The 26,978-nt window shown below is 45.4% G+C and overlaps 1 protein-coding gene across 4 annotated transcripts in view; it reads right to left on the minus strand.

The window, feature by feature from the left end:
* Positions 1-2,565: 2,565 nt before the first annotated feature.
* The window catches only part of RTN1 (reticulon 1), a 142,130-nt gene continuing 117,717 nt past the window's right edge, over positions 2,566-26,978 (minus strand). For 2 of the 4 annotated variants that reach the window (XM_081860713.1, XM_081860716.1), the window contains 6 exons: positions 16,207-16,414; positions 13,702-13,840; positions 9,926-9,995; positions 8,531-8,577; positions 5,443-5,501; positions 2,566-3,729 (listed from right to left, as the gene is read on the minus strand). In XM_081860713.1, coding sequence (XP_081716839.1) covers positions 3,687-3,729; positions 5,443-5,501; positions 8,531-8,577; positions 9,926-9,995; positions 13,702-13,840; positions 16,207-16,414 — 566 coding nt within the window. In that variant the 3' untranslated portion in view covers positions 2,566-3,686. Of the gene's footprint in view, positions 3,730-5,442; positions 5,502-8,057; positions 8,449-8,510; positions 8,578-9,925; positions 9,996-13,701; positions 13,841-16,206; positions 16,415-26,978 lie in introns of those variants that run through there. The other 2 variants (XM_081860714.1, XM_081860715.1) reach the window with 2 other exon arrangements.

The raw sequence follows: 26,978 nt of genomic DNA on the forward strand, positions 1-26,978 counted from the left end.
TCAGGCCAGTCTTGCCAGACTCTAGGGTTGTGCGCTCATCTCACTCTATAGGCCGGGAGCCAGCGCTGTCTGCAGACACTTCCGAGTCACGTGGCCAGCATGACAAGCTGCATCTGGCGAGCCAGCGCAGCACACGGAACGCCGTTTACCTTCCCACTAGTAAGCGGTCCCTATTTATCTACTTGCACCCGGAGGTGCTTTCAAACTGCTAGGTTGGCAGGTACTGGGACCGAATGACGGGAGCGCACCCTGCCACGGGGATTCGAACCGCCGACCTTTCGATTGGCAAGTCCTAGGTGCTGAGGCTTTTACCCACAGCGCCACCCGCGTCCCGGTGGCATCATTAGCTAGTTGCTAATAAACACTGCCCACATACACCTCCCCCCCCCCCCGCTTCTTGATGTAAATTAGCCATCTGGAAAACTTGCAGGATGTGTTTTGTAGAGCTCATCCTGGGGCAGAAAAGAAACATGTTTGCATGTGACACCGCGATTGCATTCATACCCACAACAAAGATATAAAGCACACGGCATCCCTCAAAAAATTCTGAAGACTGTAATATGTTAAGGGCGCTGGGAATTGTAACCATTTTCAAACCACCATTGTCCCAGTCCTAAAAAAAAAAATCTTATATGTATCTTCAGCACTGAACACATCTGGAGATGGAGAAACTAGGCAGCCAAACAGAGTGATCTTCAGCGAGGCATGCAGAGAATATACCTTTCCCTATTCTTAGCGGGCCAAAATAATCTGTCTCTTTGCTTCCAGAAGTTCAATATACCCAAATTGCTCCCTGCTTGACTGTGTTGGCTGGTTCCCATTGGGACTGGCAAGGCAGAAGACAGGGAAATCAACAGGAGGTGGAGACAGAGCCATTGAGAGTGGAGGCACCTAATTCCAAATCCCCACTGGTACCATTCTCTCCCCTGTTAAATTCTTCAATGGAAACCCAGCCAAGGCCACCACATGGACTGGATTGTAATTTAAAAGGCAGGAGTACAGAGGCTGGTTGAGGGCAGATTGAGGTTGCTGGAGCGGTGCTCCATTTTTACTAATGGACCAGCCCCCCCGCCCCCCCGTTACTTGCCACACTTTCCATCGGAGCGAGATCCTTACTACAAACTGTACAAACCATTCAGAAACAAACGCTCCTAAAGCGTTGAATCTGGGTGAGATCGTTATTCGGTATGGGGGGAATACATTCAGAGGAGGAAGTAGGTAGATATTCAGTCTTCTGGCAAAGCTCTAGGGATAAATCAGGCCATGTTTGGCTTTGGATTTGATACAGGGGAGGAGCCATATAAATGCTCCATTGTGAGAAGAGCCTTAACAAGCGTAAGACTTCCCTCAGAATCTCCTGGTTCCTTCTGCTCCATTTCCAGTCCTCCCTGTACTTAAATGAACCATAAGTTGCCACTTCATTGCAGCCAAAAAAAACCTCCAGAACTATTTGGCTATATTGAGCCATGCAGAATGTACAATGTTTCCAGGCAATTTAACGGTAGTGACTGCAGGTACGATCCTAGAGTCCAAGATCGTTTTGAAACAGGCTGTCTTGGGGATTGGAAGCAAAAGCATAGTGAGTTCCTAGGGCTCTGGGAGCCTGCACTGATTCTGCCTTGAGTGCTCTCATGGACTGCCTTTGCACATAACACTAAACCATAGTTTAGTGCCGCAAAAGTGAGCCTCCATGAGCAAGCCCTCAGCTTGTGCATTGCCTTCTCCTTGTGCGCAGGACTTCAGCTGAGTTTAGTTTGATTTTAAATAATCTTGACACAGTGTTATGTATTAGTCAGGTGTAACAGTGGTCAGTTGTTAAACATGTCAACTGCAAACCATGGTTTAACTACTGCTTGTTTTAAACCAGGATGCCTGGTTCTACTTCATGCTGAGATTATTTGAAAAGCAGAATTAAACTTGGCAGAAGTCTGTGTCTTGACCGCATAGGAGGGGGAGAAATGGAGCACATGAGCCAGAGATTCAAGCTCATAGAGGCTCATCTCTGGAGCACTAAGCCATAGTTTAACAATTCATGCAAACCAGGCCACTATTTATGGTAGCTGCTGGCACTGTTTATAGTTTCCCTACCACTGCTTCCTATGCAACAGAAAGCTGATTTTTCTGAAAGGTATTATCCAGTTCCAGTGCTGCCAAGATGAACTTACAGCCTGCTAAGGCTACTGAAGAGCCATTTCTCAGAGAGAACCTAAGCAGTGTCAGTAGTGATGTGAAGTGGAAGGCATTGCTGCAGTCATATTATTAAGAGGACCTTTTACTACATACGCAGTATGAAACTAGGATGACAGCTGTGATTAAAATGGCAAAGAGGACCTCTTTTTTTTTTACATTTAGTAACATTTATTTCTGCATTCGGTATCAAGTACATAAGTGCAAATATTCAGAGTCCATAATTAAGTCCTACAGAGAACGTCATACAAATTTGTGATACATGTTACAAGCCGGAAGTCTTCAATTCCCATACATGTTGATCAGCCTGTTGATCCCTTAAGAACAAAAAAAAAAATTACTGGGTGGGTCGGTTTTGCTTGATTCTTTTTTTTTCTCTTCCTTTTAGAGAGTTATACAAAACGGCTTATACCATATCATTACCGGTTTCTCTTTCGTTTTTCATTACTTGTGCTGGAAAAAACACAACAACACTTAAGGACGTCTGTCTACGATTCTAGATAAGTTAGTAAAGATAAACTCAACCAGCAAACCCAGTGGACATAGAAGCAAAACCGCATCAGTGCACTAAGCAGGAAAGCCCTAACGACATGTAACATTAAAAGTTATTGAAGCAATGCCAATAGGAGGAGGAAGAAGAAGAAGTAGTAAGAGAAGCACTAGGAAATAAAAAATAGAAAGTTCAATAGTATTTTTAGGCTCTCACCATCATGCACTTGAGAAGCAACACAAAAACCACACTTAGAACACTTTTTCTCTTTACTATACTTTAGTGCTTGACACACGTGATTGCAAATAGTCTAAGAGAGAACAGAAACAGCAGGAGAGGAGAAAAAAAACAGCTGCTTCGTTGTTTCACATCTCTGAGATCATGGTGTTTGAAAGAGAGAGAAGGGTGAAGGCAGATGTACCATGTTTAGAGCCCTCCGACGGGCACCTCAGCTGCGTTCAGTCCAAACGTCCCTTTCCTTTCCAGGGTCGAGCTCTGGGTGGAAAAGAGTTCTGCAATTCTGAAGCGGGAGTTGGCTGTGGGCAGTGCCAATTGGCTGGCTCCCTATGACGTCACCCAGACACTTGTCCCTCCCCATCCCTGGAGTACTTCTGCACTTAAAAATAACAAAACAAAACCCCAAAGTGCCTGAAAATTCAAGTGAAGTTCTTGTTTTTATTTTTAAAAAGAAAAAGCTGGACAGCCAACCTGAAGCAACAGGGCCTGAGGGAGGAGAGTCAGACAGACAGCTGAACCAGTGTTCCATTCACTGGCATGTGTGCCTGCCATTTTAGTTGTGATGAAGCCAGAAGGAAATTAGGATCGCACTGCGGCTGAGGGACACTCTCTATGCAATCTTTCTACTTTACGTCTGCCTTCACCCAGAGAGAGAGAAAGAGAGAGAGAGAGACGAACAATAAATTATAAGTAAAAAGTAAGAACAGAGCTGTTTTCATCCCAGACTCCCTCATCATTCACGCCTGTAGGTGAGGAATTCTTGCTGCTGTTTCTACTCAGCCTTCCTCTTTGCGCCTGGGATTTTTGCTTGGATCCTAGAGATGAAAAGGGGAGATTAAAAAGAGAGAATTAAACACTGATTCAGACAAGCCGCTCCACAGCGTGTTTCATTTTCTCTGCTAGACAGTGCTCATATGGTGCAGCTCCTTTCACTTAGAAACATTTTCAGCTAGGCTGCGCTCACTCATGAAAAGAGGCAGTCTCTTTTTGTATTTTCCCTTCTATTTAACCTAATTTGTACACCAATTAATTGCAAGAACCTCTCAGTGGTTTGCGTAAAACATAAAAGGTGCTTTAAAATGATTAATAAAAGTCAGAAGTTAAAAAGAAGTTGACTGAAAATATTTAAATACAAATAAAACCAGCAGTTAAAATATCCCCCCCTCTCTCCCCCTCTACACAGAAATGTGCATGTCAACTTTGGATACTTGGGTAGCCTTGCTTAAACAAAAACACTATTACCAGGTGCCAAAAATAGGACAGTGGTTTGCCTGATTAAATCTCTGAAAGCCCCTCACCGCATGCCCAGTGAAAAGCTCCGCAGAGATTTGGAAAGACCAGATCAGGGCATGAAAAAGCTAAGCGAGTGTGTTTGGCTAGGACTGGAATTCACATTAATCACATGGCGAGGAGTCTGATTCTGCCTTTTAAAAATCCTGACAGGCCCATTTCAAAAACACTGCCTTGATATACAGGGAAGGAGGCTCAGTGTAGGATTTGCAATGCAGAATCATAGAGGGGAAGACCACATTTTTCCATAGCTGATATAAATAAATTGGTACTGTTAATATTATTTCGATTTCTTACCCTGACCTTCATCGTAAGGTCCCAGGGCAGGTTACAACAACATAAAGAAAGGCAATATTAAAATCAGTTAAAACAATTTACACCAGAAGAATTGGGGGGTTGTATTTGTGTGAGAGGTGTCAAAGGCCAGGGTAAAGAGATATGTCTTCAGAATACTGCAAAAGCTGTACAGTGGTGCCCCGCAAGACGAACGCCTCGCAAGACGGAAAACCCGCTAGATGAAAGGGTTTTCCGTTTTGGAGGCGCTTCGCAAAACGAATTTCCCTATGGGCTTGCTTCGCAAGACGAAATGTTTTGCAAGTTCCTGCGGGTTTTTCCCCCTTTCCCCCCCTTTTCCTAAGCCGCTAAGCCGCTTATCAGCTGATCCGCTGATAAGCCGCTTATCAGCTGATCCGCTAAAAGCCGCTAAACCGCTAATAGCGCTAATCCGCTAAGCTGTCAATGGGCTTGCTTCGCAAGACAAAAAAACCGCTATACGAAGAGCCTCACGGAATGGATTAATTTTGTCTTGCGAGGCACCACTGTACAATGAAGGTGCCAGACAGACCATGGCAGGGCGGGATTTCCACAGCTTAGGGGCTGGCCTAGCAAATCCCATCTCCCTGGCTACCTCTCCCAAAATGTCCAAGGGCAGTGGAACTAACAATAGAGCTCTCTCTGCTGATCTGAACCCTCCAGAAGGTCTGTGAGGAAGAAGGCGGTCTCTTGCAATACGAGAATCTTCCCTAACAATAGAACAGGAGAGGATCAGGCAAGATTAATCCTTTGTAATATTCTGCAACCTGAAAAATATATAACTGAGGAATACAATTGGAGAGGCGAGCTGCAGGCTGTTTGTGGACACCCCAAGGGAGGGTTTGACCCTTCTGCCCTGAACCGTCCCTACTGTATAGCTGTCAGTAACTTGACCCTCTAGGAAAACATTGCGTTAGGAGACTCACTTCGCCACGACGGTATTTATGTGGGTCCTCACAAGCCCCAAGTATTGGTCAATCTGTGCCTGAAAAGAGAGGAGGATGGGGGAGAGAAATCAGTGAGGCATCAACATGGAAGAATCACAGAAGAGTTGGGAGGGACCCTGAGGATCATCAGGAAGCCCTGTTCAGGGAAGTTTTTAATGTGTGACATTTTAATGTATTTTTAATCTTTGTTGGGAGCCGCCCAGAGTGGCTGGGGAAGCCCAGCCAGATGGGCAGGGTACAAATAATAAATTATTATCATTATTATCATTATTATTTATTATTATTATTAAGTCCAACCCCCTGCAATGCAGGAATCTTTTGCCCACTGTAGGGCTTGAATCTATACATTTGACAGAGGTGTTCTCCAGAGCTGATGAAGCTAAATCATCATCATTCCATTATTTATACCCCGCCCATCTGGCTGGGTTTCCCCAGCCACTCTGGGCGGCTTACAGCTCTCATCAAACACACACTTTGGTCATAATCCCTGAGTGAAAAATTCTTCCATACATTATAGTTATACTGCCCATTTGCCCACGGTCCATTTTGTAATAATTTGTGCGCAATTGGGGACAAAATAATTAGTTTTAAAAAAGGGGGAACGGGGGGGGGGACACTCCCCCACTGCCAAGAATAACTTCTCCCTGAGACCTATAGATTGCATTAGGAAAAACAGAGCCAAGTGTTCTCTCAAGGTGGGGGGATGCAATGGGGCCAGGACTGGAGGGCAGGATCTGGTGTTGGAATAGTGCAACAAAACTTGTTAAACCGTTTTCCCAAGCTTGGGGAGCGAGGCATTCGGGCTCCGCTTCAGACAGCAAAATGTCTTTGGCCTTTATAGATTATGCAAATAAATAAATAAATAGAAAATCTTTTTTTAAAAGAAAGAAACCCACATCAAATGGCTAGCAGCCAACACTTTCTCCAAACTATCTATGCATTGCTCACCAGCGCATCTCATCGCTTCCCTATCTTTGCAAAACAGATGCAACAATCATTAGTTTGAGGCCACTTTGCACATGACAGCCACCATATGGCGACCCTTCTGAATCACTCCACGGAGTGGGTGTTGCTTCATGGTGAGCTATTCATGTCCAGCATGCAAACCATGCAGTTTAACTTTTCTCCAACCCGCCCACCACAAAGTACTGGAAAAGAAAAATACTGTATGTGAGGGAGAGAACAAAACTAGCTGAGCCCCAAGAGTGAGCTCCAGCACGCAAACAGTTTCCACACGAGTAGCCGCAACGTGGAAGGATTCACTGTATCGACACTCACTTGGTGGCCCCTGACATGTACACTGCCCCATCAAAAATGGTTTCCCTTTGATCAAACCTTCAGCGATGTACAGAATGGGCCTGAGGGCTGCTCAGGCCCCCAACCTTCTACCACAGCCCTGCTGCATATAGCTCCACCAGCAGAGTTTATTAGGATTGCACCCTAAAATGGCAACCCAGGGCTGGAGCAAGACCTTTAGAGGCCCTAAGCCAGGCATAGGCAAACTCGGCCCTCCAGATGTTTTGGGACTACACTCCCATCATCCCTAGCTAACAGGACCAGTGGTCAGGGATGCTGGGAGTTGTAGTCCCAAAACATCTAGAGGGCCAAGTTTGCCTATGCCTGCCCTAAGCACTTAAAAGATTTCCATAGGATCATAGAATTGTAGAGTCGGAAGGGATTCTTGGGCATCTTCTAGTCCAACCATACGCAGCCGTCCTAAACAGGGATCGAACCTGCAACCTTGGCGTTAACAGTTCCATGCTCTAACCAACTGAGCTATCCATGTTTTGGTGTCCTGATGTAGATCTAATTCAAAATATAAACAATAATAAGCTGTAAAATAACTTTTTATTCTTCGCAGTGAAATGAAACCTACAGTAAGATGGGAGATAATTACAGATAGGTAGCCGTGTTGGTCTGCCATGGTCAAAACAAAATAAAAAAATTCCTTCCAGTAGCACCTTAAAGACCAACTGAGTTAGTTCTAGGTATGAGCTTTCGTGTGCATGCACGTATCTGAAGAAGTGTGCATGCACACGAAAGCTCATACCTATGGGAGATAATGTTTATTTTCATATGCTTCTACTTTATTCCATGCTACGAACAAGTTAATTACTAGCTTACAGCTGAATCTTGTGCTTTCATGCTTTAATTAATATAGACACAATTTTCTCTCAGTATTTGTAAACTGAAAAGTGGACTTGCTGATCCATGGTAAATCCGGCAATGGAAAATTTCTGTGGTGCCCTCCTTCTCTTGATGCCCTAAAAGGTAAAGGTAAAGGTACCCCTGACCGTTAGGTCCAGTCGCGGACGACCCTGGGGTTGCGGCACTCATCTTGCTCTATAGGCCGAGGGAGCCGGCGTTTTGTCCGCAGACAACTTCCGGGTCATGTGGCCAGCATGACTAAGCCGCTTCTGGCGAACCAAAGCAGTGCACGGAAACGCCGTTTACCTTCCCGCCAGAGCGGTACTTATTTATCTACTTGCACTCAGATGTGCTTTCGAACTGCTAGGTTGACAGGAGCTGGGACCAAGCAACGGGAGCTCACCCCGTTGCAGGGATTTAAACCGCCGACCTTCCGATCAGCAAGCCCTAGGCTCTGTGGTTTAGACCACAGCACCACCCGCGTCCCTTTTCTTGATGCCCTAAGCATGTGCTTATTTTGCTTAATGGTTAATCCAGCCCTGTGGCAACCCTTCTGGAAATTGTTCCATTAATTTCTTGTCTCTAATCAAATGACTTTTATGGGTGTTTGAGGCACAATAGGAAACTGAAAAACTTGTTTGTCAGCAGATATAATAGATACGTGCATATTGCTTATTGTGTTTCATCACACCATCAGCTCTCTGAAAAAGATGCTCACCGCAGCTTCCTTCATGATGGCTGAAAGGTCTCCAAGAAACTACACAATCTCAACTGTTCATGAACCCCATGGCTGCTGGGGAAAGGACTACTGCCTTTCAACATTTCTTTAACAACTGCCTGATTCCTCTTTTGGAGGTCAACCTCCCTAACTGGGTTTTATGGATTAAGGAAACAACTGCAAAATGGGCCTTCTACATACCTGGTACTTGTCGTATACGACAGGTAGAGTAAACATTGAGACCACAGCTAGAGAGAAGGAAAAAGAAAGAGCATTACATTCCCAGAGTTAATAGTCTTTTTTCCTTCTTCTTTTGCAAAACATATGTATTAAATAAAGTTTTCCAAGCATTTTTGATACATTTCTGAGGGAGACCCTGAAATAGGAACGAAAGTTTAGGAAGGCTCATCATCTTTATAGCTGCAAATCTTTCTTGTGCCTAGAGTTCACTGTGAATTGTGTTCCCGATTGAAAGAAGAGGCAGAAGAAGTGAATACCGTATTTTTCCCCTATAGGACGCACTTTTTCCCCTCCAAAAATGAAGGGGAAATGTGTGTGCGTCCTATGGGGCAAATGCAGGCTTTCGCTGAAGCCTGGAGAGCGAGAGGGGTCGGTGCGCACCGACCCCTCTCGCTCTCCAGACTTCAGGAAGCTCTCCGCAAGCCTTGGGAGCTCCGCGGGAGTTCCCGTCGGGCTCCCAAGGCTTGCGGATAGCAGCCTGCATCCCAAAGCCTGGGGCACGCTGCACAGCGCACCCCGGGCTTCATGCAGATATCGGGCACCCCCACAAGCTCGGGGGACACCCTGGGCTGGTTCTTACAATAACTGAGATACTTCATCTCAATAGTTGGAAAAAAGGAACACTGGAAGCTTCCTTATACCAGATCAGACTATATATCTGTATAGCCCAGTCAGGGTGGCATAGTGGAGCAGTGGCACTTACCAGACCTCCCAACAGCTGTGCCACTGATGCTTACTGGGATTAAGAGGGGCGAAGCAGCAGGGAGGTTGGCATGGTGCAGGCACAGTGGCGTAGTTTTCTGAATGAGAACTCAAATAAGTCTCTATAGGACTACCAGCCAAGAAGTTATAATTGGTCTGGTTCACGCATAACACTAATCCATGGTTTACTGACGTGTGCTTTAGTAAACCATGACTTAGCATTATGTGCAAATCCTGCCCAATGGCTAAACTCTGGTTTGTTTACAAATTAAACCTTAATTTGAAGTCATGGTTGTTGTCTTACCAGCCTTGGTTTAACTATTATGTGTGAACCCAGCTTTGCTTGGCTACCCCCCCCCCCAAGCTACAAAGACACGAGGCCAGAGCAGCTTGAAAACAAAACAAGCTTTGGGGAAACAAGCGGTGGTTTGTTTGATTGTCTTTGAGAGAAGTTATGGTTAACTCGTGGTTTGTTTCTTTTGAAACGGATTAAAACAAACCATGGCTTAGCATTCTGTGCGAACCAGGCCAGCAGGAAACAATTGACATTGTAAGGAAAACATATTTCAATGGAGTTGATGAAGCTGTTTTGTCCCAAGAGATACTGCTGCTTAATTTCAAAAAAGGTTTCTTAAAATAAATGATGGACCTTACCCATTATCAGAAGAGTTAGGCCATTGAAGAGCGCTCCAACGTAAGTCAATAGCCACATTAGTACTGCAAACTAAATTAGAAAGACAGTAATTACATCTCCCACAAGCACACTATATTGGCAACAGAAAAGTGATAGCAGATCCAACAGACATTTAAAGCACATAACTTACCCAAAGAATCCTGGGAACTGTAGTTTTCCTTTGCATAGCTGTGTTTCCAAGCATCCTTAGTAAACTACAGTTCCCAAGTTTCTTTGGAGGAAGTGATGTACTTTAAATGCACACTTAATGTGCTTTAAATGTATGGTACAGAAAACTCTGGAAAACTTAGCTTTATTATTTCAGTTTCCTGATCATTATCCCCCTAGATTTATTTACCTAAATCTGGGCTAAAATGTCGTTTGATATTATACAACTAAGAGTGAATTGTGCAAAACATGTCTTTTTTAAAAAAACACCTTTTATTACAAGAAATGAATAATATTCCTAATAAAATACACAGCATAAACACAACTAAACAATATAGACATACATAACAGTGTGTGAAAACATCAAATCCCAAAGGCAGGCGAGGAGTAGGATTTCTGTGTTATATGTTTGTGTTTCTTTGACATTTAGTTCATTTTGGGGACCACCCTTAAAACAAAACCCCCAAAGTGCTGTTACAAATTTGAATGCTTATTTTACGAGTTCTATATCTGTGTATCCCTGACTGGGATGTGTGTCTCACCATCTTCCTCAGAACATTTTTTAAAAAACAACCAAACCCAAACCAAACCGCAGACTGCATGCAGCTGTATCTATACTATCTTTGTTTCAATTAACCGATTTACAGAGGCCCTTTTCCCATAGATTATTTTTAATTCTACACTGCCTTGGAAGAAATCAATAAGTAATTAGCTCACATGGGCACATTCCCAAAATACATGTGTGCAATGCACTCAGGGTTTTTTAAAGCACCCCCTACTCCACTGCGAACAGGCCTGTTCCAGCCCTTAGGGCAGGAACAAGGGAATGGAGACAGTCTACAATGGCCTCCTTCTTCTGAATTAAAATCTGTGTATTTATCTTACATCAGGTCTCTAAACCAGGATTCTTCAGCCCTGAGTCTCCACATCATCTCCCAGGACCTTGACGACTGGCCAAGCCGGCTGGGGATGATGGGAGTTTTAGCCCAACGACACCCTCTGTTGCTCAGCAACATGCAGGGCTCTCCTCGAGTGAGGTGTCAGAGGGGGAGAAGAGCCAGGAGAGCTTGGGACTGTCCTGCTGCTGGGTAGCAAGGGCAACCTCTGACTCCTCTCTACCCCTCTGACTCCATCGTTCAGCCCGGACACTGAGATCCAGCTCCAAGGGCCTTCTGGCGGTTCCCTCCCTGCGAGAAGTCAAGTTACAGGGAACCAGGCAGAGGGCCTTCTCGGTGGTGGCGCCCGCCCTGTGGAACGCCCTCCCACCAGATGTCAAAGAGGAGGAGGAGGAGGAGGAGGAGGAGGAGGAGGAGGAGGAGGAGGGGAAGAAGAAGAAGAAGAAGAAGAAGAAGAAGAAGAAGAAGAAGAAGAAGAAGAAGGGGGGTTTGGATTTGATATCCCGCTTTATCACTACCCTGAGGAGTCTCAAAGCAGCTCACAATCTCCTTTTCCCTTCCTCCCCCACAACAAAGACTCTGTGAGGTGAGTGAGGCTGAGAGACTTCAGAGAAGTGTGACTAGCCCAAGGTCACCCAGCAGCTGCATGTGGAGGAGCAGGGAATCAAACCCGGTTCACCAGATTACGAATCCACTGCTCTTAACCACTACACCACACTGGCTCTAAAAGAGAACAACAGCTACCAGACTTTTAGACGACATCTGAAGGCAGCCCTGTTTAGGGAAGCTTTTAATGTTTAATAGATAATTGTATTTTAATATTGTGTTGGAAGCCACCCAGAGTGGCTGGGGAAACCCAGCCAGATGGGCGGGGTATAAATAAATGATGATGATGATGATGATGATGATGATGATCTCTCTCTGAGTCTGCACTCACACTGTTACACTCAGCCTCTAAGCCTGTCTTGGGAAGGCCTCCTTCTCCTGACCCCTTCTCCTTCTTCGCTCAAACCCCCTGCTTCTAGCACCTCCCAGTTCGCCCCTTCTTTAGACTGCTCTTCAGTGTCCCACCGCTAGGATCCGGGATCTAAGTCATCTTCTTCTGTGCTCTCCCTGGGAGGGCTCTTGGGTGGGTGCCACCCACCACTCTTCCTCATCCAGCCAGTCCCTGATGTCTGGCTTGGCCAAAGCAGCCTCACGGGCCAGATGGCGAGGCCTGGCGTGCTTCATTACACAAGAGGAGCCCGCTGGATCAACCCAGAGGCCCATCTAGTCCAGCATCCTGTTCTCACAGCAGCCAAGGAGGTTCCCACCCCAGAAGCAGTAAATTCCGTATGTGAATTATGTCTTGCACAAAGGAGTTATTTTGGCTGCTCTGAGCCAATCCACTTCATTGGGTGACCCTGTGTTTTGGTGTCATGAGAGAAGAATTAATAATTATTATTATTATTATTATTATTATTATTATTATTATTATTATTTATTTATATCCCACCCTCCCCAGCTGAAGCCGGGCTCAGAGCGGCTAAAAACAGTAAAGTAATACAGCATTCCAAAATCAATTCATTATAAAATCAGTTCAAATCAAATTAATGGCAACCATTGGGCTAGAGTTCTGTGAGGATTACCAAAGGAGGGGGTCAGACTGTGCCTTGGCCAAAGGCCTGGTGGAACAGCTCTGTCTTGCAGGCCCTGCAGAAAGATGTCAAGTCCCATAGGGCCCTAGTCTCTTGTGACAGAGCGTTCCACGAGATCGGGGCCACAACTGAAAAAGCCCTGGCTCTGGTTGAGGCCAGCCTAACCTCTCTGTGGCCCGGGACCTCCAAGATGTTTTTGTTTGAAGACCATAAGGTCCTCCATGGGACATACCAGGGGACGCGGTCCTGTAGGTACGAGGGTCCTAGGCCGTATAGGGCGTTAAAGGTTAAAACCAGCACCTTAAACCTGATCCTGTACTCCACCGGGAGCCAGTGCAGCTGGTATAGCACCGGGTGAATGTGATCCCACAGCGAAGACCCCGTAAGGAGTCTCGCCGTGGCATTCTGCACCCGCTGGAGTTTCTGGGTCAGTCTCAAGGGCAGTCCCATGTAGAGCGAGTTACAATAATCCAGTCTGGAGGTGACCGTCGCGTGGGTCACAGTGACTAGGTCAGGGCGAGAGAGGTAAGGAGCCAACTGCTTAGCTTGGCGGAGATGAAAAAATGCCGCCTTTGTTATAGCTGCAATCAGTGCTGCCCTCTCCACTCCATTTGTAATAGCAGGACTCTCTCTTTTGAAAAGGGACGCAGGTGGCGCTGTGGGTTAAACCACAGAGCCTAGGACTTGCTGATCAGAAGGTTGGCGGTTCGAATCCCCACGACGGGGTGAGCTCCCGTTGCTTGGTCCCTGCTCCTGCCAACCTAGCAGTTCAAAGGACGTCAAAGGTAAGGTAAACAGCGTTTCCGTGCGCTGCTCTGGTTCACCAGAAGCGGCTTAGTCATGCTGGCCACATGACCCGGAAGCTGTCTGCGGACAAACAGCGGCTCCCTCGGCCCATAGAACGAGATGAGCACTGCAACCCCAGAATTAGTCACGACTGGACCTAATGGTCAGGGGTACCTTTACCTTACCCTTTTGAAAGCCTCCCAAGCCACTGATCTGGAAACCCAAGAGGCCCCAAGTTTGGCTAGCCTCTAGTTTTTGCCGCCCACGTACTTTTAAGGAATCCACCAGGTCCTGGACCAGGAAAAGCCGCCTGAGTTCTTTGACTGTGCTGTTCACGTACGACTGGAGGCAATCTGTGTATTTCTGAATCTGTTCCTGGGAGAGCGACATTTCCATTTCCAAGTAGCTTCTGTCGAAAAAGCGTAACTCAGATCATGAAAACACCAGTGTTAATGCCAAGGTGTTCCCCCACTGGGCTCTTCTCCCCCCCCCTTCCTTGCATATCTTTGGACTGCAGACAGAAACATGCAGACTATACGGGGCACATGCAGACCATAATATGACTTTCTCCTAAGGGTGGAGAATTCTGTCCATTTCAATTTATTTCAGTTTCTCACTTTTCCAATCTTCAGTTCACCACATTTCCACATAATTAATTTTCCAACATCTCATTGGGTTTTTCTCCTAAGGCACACAATTTTGCCTAACATGCATGTTTCTAAAAGTTATTGTTTATTTCATTAAATTTATACACTGCTTGGTTTTTTCCCCTAAAAAAAACAACCTTCGAAGCGGTTTACAAAAAGATTAAACAATAAAATAAAGAAAAAATTACTACCCTACTTCAAAACATAACATTAACATACTAAATACGTTTATGCAAACAGTTTTTCCTAATGGTGAAAATAACAGAAAATGCATTCTATGCAGACTTTCCCCTAATACATGATTTTTTTCACATACATTTCTGGTTGGGGAAATGCATTGCATAATTCGGATAATGATTTATGAAGGATAGCTTGTGTTTTGGCTTGCAAACTGTTTTGAGAACCGCAAATCTGCCACAACCTGAAGTTGCCCCCATGCCCACTGGACCCAATTCTCCGCCTCACTGTTCCTCCAGACCAAAAGCCTATTGTCTTGCGTTCTCCAACCACCAGAACCTACCCACAGCGGGTGGCACTGTGGTCTAAACCACTGAGCCTCTTGGGTTTGCCAATCGGAATGTCAGCGGTTCGAATCCACGCAACAGGGTGAGCTCCCATTGCTGTGTTCCAGCTTCTGCCAACCTAGCGGTTTGAAAGCACACCAGTGCAAGTAGATAGTTACTGCTGCAGCAGGAAGGCAAACAGCGTTTCTGTGTGTTCCGGCACTCATCACGGTCTTCTGTTGTGCCGGAAGCGGTTTAGTCATGCTGGCCACATGACCTGGAAAGCTGTCTGTGGACAAACACCGGCTCCCTTGGCCTGAAAGTGAGATGAGCACTGCAACCCTATAGTTACCTTTGACTGGACTCCACCGTCCAGGGGTCCTTTACCTTACCTTTATCTTTACCCACAGCCTTTCTATAAACTCTAATGATGCTTTTCCTGATCTTTTCGTACCTCTCAGATCCCTGATACACTACCCCATGCCTCCTTTGAACACCACCCCTCAGCCCTTCCCTATCTAGAGAATCCTGACCAGCCACTGTTGCTTCCTTGACAGAAGCACCTTGTCCACTTGCCTCCCCAAGAGTTGGCCTTGAGAAACAGGAAGAGGACATTAAGAGGAGGGGAAAGGTGCAGGTAAGAAGGTGGAAATTGGGTCCATGGGGAGAAACAGCCTTGATAATCTGTCCAGTTCTTGCATTGCTTGGTTGTCTGCAAACTTGTGCAGGAGCTACTATGCATTTAGCAGATTTTCTGCCCTGCTTTTCTGTTAGCGTGCTCAAAGCACAACATATACACCAAGAACCACATGCTCATGAAATGACACAAGGCAAGCAGCCCCACAGATTCAGGAGGCCGGCCTCAGGTGTCTCCTTCCCACCAGGCAAGTGGTGTCCAGACACCTGGATTTAGCAAGCAGGGAGTGGGGAAGTCGCAGTGGCAATTTGTTGTTGTTGTGAATCTGAATACGTGCAGCTACTCACACAGAATCAATTAAGGTTTGGCAGACAGCCAGAAGGCAATCTGAAGGAGTAAGTCTGCCTGGTGATAACAGAGGCATGGAGACAGCTCCCTGGTTGGTCAAGCTCTCTCAAGGGAGTGATAATTAATGGCCCACTAACTGGAATGTGTTAATTCGTGAGTTCAGAGGTTCAGAGTTCTGTGTGTCAGTGTAGGAGTTGTGAGTCGTGTGAGAGAGAGCAGTGGCGTAGCGTGGGGGGTGCAGGGGGGGCCAGCCGCACCGGGCGCAACATCTGGGGTTAGGGCAAATCCACGGGTTAGGGGGCGCAAATCCACGGGTTAGGGGGCGCAAATTACTTGCCTTGCCCCGGGTGCTGACAACCCACGCTACGCCACTGAGAGAGAGCTAGCAAAAGATCCGTGTTCTGTTCCTGTAAACAGTCCACTGTATATAATAAACACCTAACTACAAGTTCCTGGTTCCTGCTTCGTCTATCCTGTCTGCAGCCAAGTTGCCAATTGCTTCCGTGGATTCTGCGTGTACTCTGCTAGGTCTGGCTAAGGTCCTGCAACTAGTCAGAAAGTTGCGAAACACCAAATAGGTTTTGCCAATAGTTTTGCTGGCAAAATTAAGTGCCTTGGGTAATAACTGCAGAGCACTCACTTGAATGGGTGGCCTTCATCAGTTTTCTGCACAGCCTGTAGGACTGACTTGTAGATTCTGAAGCTGATGGTGGCGGAGAGAGCCGCTAGCGCCAGGTACGCAATCACGCTGACGACGCTGAACTGGGTCAGGGAGAAGAGCAACAGCAGGACACTCCCAAACATGATGCCTGTCTGCTTGATGTCACGCCAGTATAACAGGTCAATAGCTGGGAAGAGAAAGAGCGGGGTGGAGAGGGAAGGCAAATCGTTAAAACCAGACTCTGGAATGGGGACAACAAAGCCTGCCACTGCAAATACAAGAGTAATGAGCTCTTTGGCAAAGTTGCAACTGGAGTAAATAATTACAGTTGTGTAAACAGAGCCGAACAGCCCAGCCTAGCAAAGCCAGGCTGGCTAAGTCCATTGAAATTCATTCAGCGAGGTTTACTGGTTGCCAAAATGCCTTTAACCCAGGGGTCGGCAAGGTTTACCTCAAATAGGCTGGTTCACTCCAGCGGAGATCCCTCCATGGGCTGGACTGAGTGATCGCGCCCATGATTTCCGGCATCTGTGTCTGCGCAGACACGATTTTCACCATCTGCGCATGCAGAGACGTGATTTCCAGTGCCACAGAAGCGAGTCCCCATGCTGCACTAGTTTAGTGCTCACCAAGTGAGCGGCTCGGTTCAGGGGCAGCTCGTGGGCTGGTTAAACGACCCCCGTGGGCCACTTGTGGCCATGGGCCTTAGGTTGCCTACCCCTGCTTTAACCCTTTGCCCTTAACCCTTTGCTTAAGGTGCACTTGTTTTGCCAGGGTTAGGTGGTTAGTCTGATGAACTGGAGTGTTTCCAGCCAAACTTGCTCTGGACAAGCGTCTCTATAGATAGGTATCCCACGCCCCCCTCCACACTTACACTCGTTCTGCTTGTGTGCAACTGCATATGCGTGCCACGCCAGGAAACAAATCAATAAATAGAATCCTCATCAAGAGAACTGGTGAGTCCAAAGAGGACGTCACTGAGAGCGGAGAAGGCCCCAAAGAGACCAGGGGTGCAGTGGGGCTTTCTTTAGGCTGCTCAGCCTCCCTGTCTAGCAGCTGATATGTGGGGTATCGTCCAGACTCCAGCCAGACCCAGAGCTTCAACTCTAGATATTTTGGTCTGAATTGAAGAGAGAGCTGGAGAGCAGGGAAAATGTGGCTTTTTTTAAAGGGGGCTCCCCACTTGCCTACACAAACTACTTCTCTCTGTTCAGGGAACAAGCCCTTCTGCAACACAAATTACCAGCGGGAATGTAACTCCAACATGCTTGGAGAACTGCTTACAGTATAGTCCTGTCCCTATCCTGTAAGCTTAAGGCTAGTTACGACTGCTCTTGGACAATATTGGAAACTTTCGCTGGGGCGGGCAGCAACAGGTCTTGCCAGGGCTTTGCAGGGCTCATCACAAGCTGAGAGTTAAAAAGTTCAGCCTTTCTCAGAGTTTTCCCCAAGCTATTAAGCACAAAATGGACATGTGAGTATCTGCTGAATGGGCTTTCGATTCCTAACCCCTTTTGATCCAAACAGACCCACAAGGTAGCATACGTGAATCTCGGGTAACTGTAAAAGTTTAAAACAAAAATCTAAAATATGCTCAAATCTCAATAACTATAAAATGTTGTTGCTGCTGCTTTTGTAATTCGTATTATTAATTTTAAAATGGAGCAAGAAGAGAAAGATTTAAAAGTCCTAGCAATACAAAAGTTTATTGTGAACCAATCTGTTGCAAATTAAATTAGAGCAACCCTTGTGAGTCTCCCCAGTGAATTCCACAATAAGAGAGCCACCACCAAACAACCCCTGCTCCTTGTAAGCCTCAGGTGGCAATTGAACAGTGAGTTTACTTAGGAATTACTACTACTACTACTACTACTACTACTACTAATTTGTATGTTGCCCATGTGACTGGGTTTCCCCAGCCACTCTGGGCGGCTTCCAGAAAATTATAAAACCACAGTAAAACATCACACATTTAAAATTCCCAATGCAGGGCTGCCTTAAGAGGTCTTCTAAAAGTCAGAGAGTTGTTTGTTTCCTTGACATCTGATAGGAGGTCATTCCACAGGGAGGGCGCCACCACCAAAAAGGCCCTGTGCCTGGTTCCCTGTAACGTCACTGCCAGAAGGCCCTCAGAGCTGGACCTCAGTGTCCAGGCTGAACAATGCAGGTGGAGAAGCTCTTTTGGGTATGGAATGATAGCACTGAAAATGACCTCAAAGGTGAACTAGTTCAGGGGTATGGAAACTTTTTCAGTCTGGAGGCCCCTTCTAACTAACCTCCTGGGGGACCACATGGCTGCGGTGAGTAGGGCTATGGGCAAAAGTGAGCAACAAATGTAAATGTTCCTTTTGTACAACTGGCTAGTTTCTACAGGCCTTCACATACCCACACAAAGCAGACTGGTTTCTACATACCGTATTTTTTGCTCTATAAGACTCACTTTTTCCCTCCTAAAAAGTAAGGGGAAATGTGTGTGCGTCTTATGGAGTGAATGCAGGCTGGGCAGCTATCACAGAAGCCAGAACAGCAAGAGGGATTGCTGCTTTCAGTGCGCAGCAATCCCTCTTGCTGTTCTGGCTTCTGAGATTCAGAATATTTTTTTTTCCTTGTTTTCCTCCTCCAAAAACTAGGTGCGTCTTGTGGTCTGGTGTGCCTTATAGAGCGAAAAATACGGTACACAGACAAGCAAGAGTCCAAGGGCACATTCCAGACATGCAAAAACATTTGGGGACACTGAGCAGTGTGTCTTGGTGAATTCTGAGGACAGATGAAGAGCTGCATTCTTGGTCCAATGCAGGAAATCTACCACTCAGCTCACAAAAGCATCTCGAATAGCCCAGCTTTTAAACATCTGCCTACCCAGATGACACAGCAACGCACAGATCTTCCCACCACCCGCTGTCAGAATTCTTGGCTAATTATATAATGATCCGTTAGCATTTATTTTGACTCAGAAGCTCCCGTTTGTCATCTTATCGTTGACACTTCCCCCTTTCTTCTGAAGATGCCTTCCCCTCTTTGAAGCGGGGGGAACATGGCGTGCGTTTGTTTGAAGGAAGAGAAGAAAGGGGTGACTGTTAATTCAGGTGCATCAGCAAAGATCCGACAAGGAATCAAAACCTGTGGCTGGGAGATGTATGCACAGGAGATTGGGAAGGAGAAGCTGCTGACAACATCTGCCAGCCAAATGAATGAATAATGAATAGCTTTTGTACGCCTCAAGCATCTATCCCTGTGTACGACTGAAGAACTTCTTATTGATGCTGGCAGTTTCTCCATGTAAGGAGTTTGTTGTCATCTACCTTCTTTCATTTTTTTTTTTTTTTTGGCCTCTTTTATTTCCTTAGTGTCTCTGACTCAGGGAAGACCAGCGACGCCTAGAATTCCCCAGGGAAAATTTCCTAGTCTTATTAAAGCTCTTTTCATCTTCCCCTGAAATCCCGCAGAGGTTTGTCCATGGAGGAAATGCCAAATTAGCCAAATTGGGTTTTGCTTTAGGAAAACATGGCAAAATTGAGTGACAAACTCATGGTGTGCTAGCTGCTGCCACCCATGGAAAACCTGACTGGTCTTAGAACAGTTTTGTCTTACTTCGAAATTTCTCAAATGTTTCAATCCGAATTTGTTTCGGATTTGACTTCGGGTAAAACTTCCATGTCTAATCTAGTCAAAGTTCTATCACTGAATCCTTCAAGGCCAGGACCGTGAGGTCTTTACATGCTGATTCTTTATTATTATTATTATTATTTATTGAATATATGCAGTGCCCTGTACCTGGGGGTCTCAGAGCAGTTCACAGAATAAAAACTCTGCAGAGCTGCAGAATTCAGCCGATTAATTCATTGGAAACATTTTGATGGACCAAAACCCTAATCAGTTAGCAGAATTTTAAAATGCACACATTTGTAAAAACTGCAGACTGGAAACTTTTTATGTAGCTCCTTCAGAAATATAAGAAGAGGTGGCTTGTAAGGATAAACATGCACAGAGTGGCTGGGGAGACACAGCCAGATGGGTGGGGTATATTATTATTATTATTATTATTATTATTATTATTATTATTATTATTATTATTATTATTTCCCCACCCCGTCAATGCTACTCCTCTCTCCTCCATGCAGCATCCTGATTTTGTAAGCAATCTTTCTTCATTCACTCATTTGAATTGTGCTGAGCCCTGACCTAGTACCAGACACTGAGTCCTCCGAGGATGGACCAGACACTCTGCAGGCTGAGGACCGTGCAGAGCAGGCAGCGTCCCCAGGAAGCACAGCTGAGGATCTGCTTGAGGGACCCTCTGGAGGGAGACCTATTGAAGTACACCTCAAGCTGTCAGGGGAAGGAGATGGGGCCACCCCCAGCCCTTGAGAATGCTGGTGCCGAAAGCTCCCGGTCGAAGAGACAGCAGCTTGTGTCTACAGATCTGGAGTTGCCATGCAGCCACTGAGAAATAAACATGCAACCATTGGAAATGCAAAACAGCTGCTCACTGGATAAAGGTAAAGGTAAAGGGACCCCTGACCATTAGGTCCAGTCATGGTCGACTCTGGGGTTGCGGCGCTCATCTCGCTTTATTGGCCAAGGGAGCCGGCGTACAGCTTCCGGGTCATGTGGCCAGCATGACTAAGCCGCTTCTGGCGAACCAGAGCAGCGCACGGAAACGCCGTTTACCTTCCCGCCGGAGCGGTACCTATTTATCTACTTGCACTTTGACGTGCTTTCGAACTGCTAGGTTGGCAGGAGCAGGGACTGAGCAACGGGAGCTCACCCCGTCGCGGGGATTTGAACTGCCGACCTTCTGATCGGCAAGTCCTAGGCTCTGTGGTTTAACCCACAACACCATCCGCTCACTGGATACAGCATCTTAATCTAAGGATGTGGGTTTGAGTCCCTCATTGGGCAAAAGATTCCTTTGGGCAAAAGATGACCCTTGTGGTCCTTTCCAATTCTATGATTCTGTGCTTAAGCCAGAGACTTTTTTAAAAATCAAAGCTGAAAAGCTTTTGTGACCAACCTCTGCAGTCCCCAAGAGCTGTCCAGGGTCCTGAATCTGAAGACAGACCTGCTCCCTGTAACTCACTACAATATTCTGTTGCCTGCTCTTGGTTGTTTTCTGCTCTGAGCTGGTCCTCAAGATGGTTACCAACACCCTTGCTTAGGAGGAGGTCTGCAGCTCACAGAGAAAACATGTGTCTTGCATGCAAAGGATCCAAGACATCACTGTGAGAACAGAATTCTAGATGAGATGGACCACTGGTCTGATCCAGTGAACTCTTCTTATGTTCATGTTGAGTATCTGGCCTTCCTAAATGCAGCTGGGAAATACTCCTGTCTGAACCCCTAAAGATCTGCTACTTGTCAGGGCAGATGCTTCTGGGCTAGATCAACCACAGCCTGACGTACGATATATGTTTCTGTTGGCTTTCAACCCAGAAGAGAGGCGGTGGGAAGCCCCATTGCACCAGCAGAAGTCCAGGCATGGCCTTCTAAGGGAAGTGAATCACATTCCCAGTGAGCCACTATGCAAGATCCACAGTGGATTTACAGTTCTTGCTTTTCTTAAGGCGGGCGGAAATCTCTGCTCAGGAGAAATACATGAAAGCGCTTACTTATGGACGTAACCGTTACTGATAGGGATTCGTTTTTTGACAGCACTACTGGAAAACAAGGGAAAGGGCTGGCTCGTTAGGAGATTGATACTGCACAAACAAGCAGAGTCATCACCTGGCAAAAGCTGTAAACCAAGGGGTGGCAGCAGCTCTGAGGCCAAAACGTGTTGGACCGTCTGTTTTCCATGCAGAAGGGCCCTGGGTCAAATGCTGGCATCTCCAGCTGGGGCTGGGAATGTCCGCTGTCTGTAAACTTGGAAAGGTGCTGCCAGTCAGTGTACACATTACTGAGCTAAATGGCCCAATGGTCTAACTCTATATACAGTGGTGCCTCGGGTTACATACGCTTCAGGTTGCAGACACTTCAGGTTACAGACTCCGCTAACCCAGAAATAGTACCTCGGGTTAAAAACTTTGCTTCAGGATGAGAACAGAAATTGCGCGGCGGCGGCACGGCAGCAGCAGGAGGCCCCATTAGCTAAAGTGGTGCTTCAGGTTAAGAACAGTTTCAGGTTAAGAATGGGCCTTTGGAATGAATTAAGTACAGTGGTATCTTGGATTAAGTACTTAATTCGTTCCAGAGGTCTGTTCTTAACCTGAAGACCACTTTAGCTAATGGGGCCTCCCACTGCCACCACCCCACCATTCCTGTTCTCATTCTGAAGCAAAGTTCTTAACCTGAAGCACTATTTCTGGGTTAGCGGAGTCTGTAACCTGAAGCGTCTGTAACCTGAAGCGTATGTAACCCGAGGTACCACTGTACTTAACCCGAGGTACCACTGTAAAGAGATTCCCTGTCTTCCAATGCAATGTCTACTAACAAGTAAAAAAATAATAATTATTTGCAAAACAAATAATTTGAAGAGCATATTGCTGACAACACTGAAGCAAAGAATAAATAAAAAATCTTTAAATAGCACCAGTCAAGGGGGTAGATGAAGTGTTAGGGCAGGGAAATTGCAGAGACACCATTTGATTTATATGCATCAGTCTTCGATGCAGGAGATTTTGGAAGGAAAAAACTGCATGAACCTGGTCCCCCCCCACACACACACTTTCAGGAGGGCATCTGAAGAAAGGGGCCAAAATATGATGTTCAAAGAGTAATTTACAAATTTCCTACTCGCAAGTCATTGAGTCTGGACAGCATACACCAGAAAGGTTTTTAAGAGCTCAGGTGCGAAATTATTTATTTCTGAATTAGAATGTGCAAGTAGTCACTTAAAAACATTTTTAAAAAGAGATACCTAAGAGGAGCCAGCAAATTACACACAGCATTTAAGCTACCTTCTCTTGCAGGGAAATGAGTAGAAAGCAATATTAAAGGTAAAGAAGAATGAACCTCTCTTTTTTGTTAACTTATTTATGGATACTTACTCACAGATATATAAAAAGACATACCCAATAAAAAGTATCTTCTTACAATATACTAAGATAAAACTTAGTTTTAAAAAGAACAAAGTCAGAAAGAAAAAAAGGCAAGAAAATGACAGAACTTTAAAAAGGGAAAGGGAGAGAAAAAGGAAAGAAGGGAAAAGCTAAAGATAGAATAGAGCAAAAGGACTTTCAGCTCTTTGTCCTGCAGCTATATATAATATTCATTCCTTAAAATCCAACCCTTCTATCTTCTATAAACCAGTATTTTTTCAATCTTCAAATCCCGCTATTACAAGTTCATTTTCTCTTTCACGCATAATCCATAAGAAATTTTCAATCCTTAACAAATGTCAGTAAGGATTTTTCTCTAATTAAACATGTCTCTAATGAAAGAAGAACAAGCCTTGCTGTGAAAGAAGCAGCATGGCTTCTGCAATGAGAGGCAACACTTCACCAACCCTTTGGCATTCATTCAGCATCAACATTGGGGTAATGTGGTAGACATGTGCTTTAAATATGTGGTGTGTTCCACAACTAGTTCATCAAGAACATCAATGTTAAGAAGAGACAACTACACAAAGGTCCAATTCTATGCTATGGCTTGCTAGAAAAGGAATGTACAATAAAACTGCAGGTATCATAAAAGTTATTACCATAGCTATGTTTGCAGCATTATGCATTGTTCTTAGTAACGCAATCCTGAAAACAGCATCATAGAGAAAGTTGTGAAGAAAATGATCAGGGGATTGGAGAAATTTATCTGTGAGGACAGGTTAAAGAATTTAGGACTTCTGAATTGGATGAAAAGGATGGCGAAGGGAAGGATTATGAGGGAGGTTTATAAAATTATTCAGGGTCTGGAGAAGGTTGATAGAGAGAAGATTTTCTCCCTTTTTTGTAAGAGTAGAAATTGGGATTTATCCAGTGATGTAGAGTCAGGACATGGCAGAAGACAGCACCTTCCTAATCCAATTCATAATTGACCTATGAAATTGCTGCCACAAATTGGGGCAATGGCACTGTGTTACAAGACCTTAAAATGAGGAATTAGATGGCCCTCAACATAGGACGTGTGGAATTTTTCAGCTTTCAACTTCCAAAAACGAGGGGTGCTAAAAGTTGCAACTTGGCAATTCAAAAGCTATTTAAGTTAATTAATACCATTTAGTTTTGCTTGGTAAATTAAATGTATATAAAATTGCATAGAGATCCTTTAAAACTATTGCCAAGTACTTGCAGTTATATTATCATATTTATTATTACTATTAATATTTCTATTATTTATCATTATTTATCATTTTCAGAAAGTAAAATTAAAAATACTTGGGTTTTTTCTAAAAGCAGCTTCATCAAAATGTCGACTTACCAAGCCCAATCACAAAAATAACAGATTTGAATTCTTCACACCCAAAAATGTATTTTAAAGACCCCTCACTGAAGAAATGTGAGGAAAATGAAGTTTCCTTTCCCAAATGATACAGCATAAGCCAGGGGTGGGAACGCTTTTCAGCCAATAGCTTCACTCCCTTCTGAACAACCATGTGATGGGCACATGGCAGTGGTGGGCGGGGCCAGAGGCAAGGGACCCTGGAGAGAAGGGTGTGGCCTTGGAGCATCCCACAAGTCAGACAGAGAGGACCACAGGGCTGCATTTTTGCCCCTGACCCTGAGGTCCCCACCTCTGACATAAGCTGTGATTGCTAAATGAACCATGTTAGGAGGCAGTATATATATATTTCTCCCTATGTGAATATCACCTCCTGTGCTGCCTTCAAGCCCTTTCCTTAACAGCACTCTTGGAAATAAGATTCAGGATCAGACAGACTCTTTGACTCAATCCATCAGGATTTTCTGTACATATGCTTAGCAATAGCAAAAAGCTTGTTTTAGACCAGTGTTGTGGTGCCAGAACTGATTTACTTCACAGGAGACTCTGACACCTGGAAAAAAAACACTTTTAAGTACCTGTATTGGTACTGACACACAGTCAACACTGTTGTTGTTTCCCCACCCGCCCCCAACCTTCATTGGCAAAATCTACACTGTAAGCTCCATGGGGCAGAGACCTGCCCGTTTGCTTTCTGCTATTGATATGTACATTGATGGCACTACATAGCCAAATCACCTTCCTCATCCTGATCTCCAGCCTCTTGCAACACGAGGTGAAGGATCATCATATTACCAGGTACCAGGCGCCATACTATATACTTCGGAAAAAAGTCTAATTTCTACAGTACCCACAATCCTTCACCTAAAATGAGGAATTAATCATTCCGATGAGGAATCGGCCATTTTAAACACATCACAAGCACAAAAGAACCTGGTGCTCTTAGAAAGGCATTGGGTAGGATCCCAAAGGCTACTCCAAAGGGTTTCATATGTTGGAGAAAGAATACAATATTACAAACGCTACCCCTCCCTCCTGGGGAACATTTAGACATCATGCCAAACCATGGTTTCTAAAACCATAGTTTGGAGTTATGCTTGAATCTACATCCACACACAGTGGTACCTCGGTTTAAGAACAGCCCTGTTTACGAACAATAATGGCACCTCGGGTTACAGACGCTTCAGATTACAGACACTTCAGGTTACAGACTCCGCTAACCCATAATAGTACCTCAGGTTAAGAACTTTGATTCAGGATGAGAACAGAAATCGTGCTGTGGCGGCGCGGTGGCAGCGGGAGGCCCCCATTAGCTAAAGTGGTACCTCAGGTTAAGAACAGTTTCAGGTTAAGAATGGACCTCCAGAACGAATTAAGTTCTTAACCCGAGGTACCACTGTATTCGGTTTACGAACTCCGCAAAACCGGAAGTAGTGTCCCGGTTTGCGAACTTTATCTCGGTCTAAGAACGGAATCCGAATGGTGGAAGGGCACTGGCGGCAGGAGGCCTCATTAGGGAAAGCGCGTCACGGTTTAAGAACGGACTTCCAGAACGGATTAAGTTCGTAAACCGAGGTACCACTATATATAAACCATGGCTTGGGAGGGTGCCATCAAGAAATTAAACCATGGTTGAAGCTGGTTTTCAAACCCAGTTTAAGTGGGATTTGCTGTTATGTCTGAATCCACATGGTTTTCCCATGTTTAAAGCCATGGTTTTCCCAGTAGTGATGTATGGAAGTGAGAGCTGGACCATCAAGAAGGCTGATCGCCGAAGAATTGATGCTTTTGAATTCTGGTGCTGGAGGAGACTCTTGAGAGTCCCATGGACTGCAAGAAGATCAAACCTATCCATTCTTAAGGAAATCAGCCCTGAGTGCTCACCGGAAGGACAGATCCTGAAGCTGAGGCTCCAAGACTTTGGCCACCTCATAAGAAGAGAAGACTCCCTGGAAAAGACCCTGATGTTGGGAAAGATGGAGGGCACAAGGAGAAGGGGACGACAGAGGACGAGGTGGTTGACAGTGTTCTCGAAGCTACCAGCATGAGTTTGACCAGACTGCGGGAGGCAGTGGAAGACAGGAGTGCCTGGCGTGCTCTGGTCCAGGGGGTCACGAAGAGTCGGACACGACTAAACGACTAAAACAACAACAACTGAATCCACAAACCATTAGGAAGCCACAGAACTATGGCTTCTCTTCATGAGGCTGTTTGTTGTCATGGAGATGGGGGAATTGTTCTGCCTTAAGAGGCTGCAGTCGCACCATGGAGACGAGGCTGAACTTACGAACCTGAGCACTGAGCCGAAGGAAAGTGATAGCAAACGAACAAAACCCTGCTCTGCCTAATGTACAGCAGGAAGGTCAAACCATTGTGTG

Source organism: Podarcis erhardii, assembly GCF_964252035.2.
Source record: "Podarcis erhardii genome assembly, chromosome: 1".
Lineage (NCBI taxonomy): Eukaryota > Metazoa > Chordata > Lepidosauria > Squamata > Lacertidae > Podarcis > Podarcis erhardii.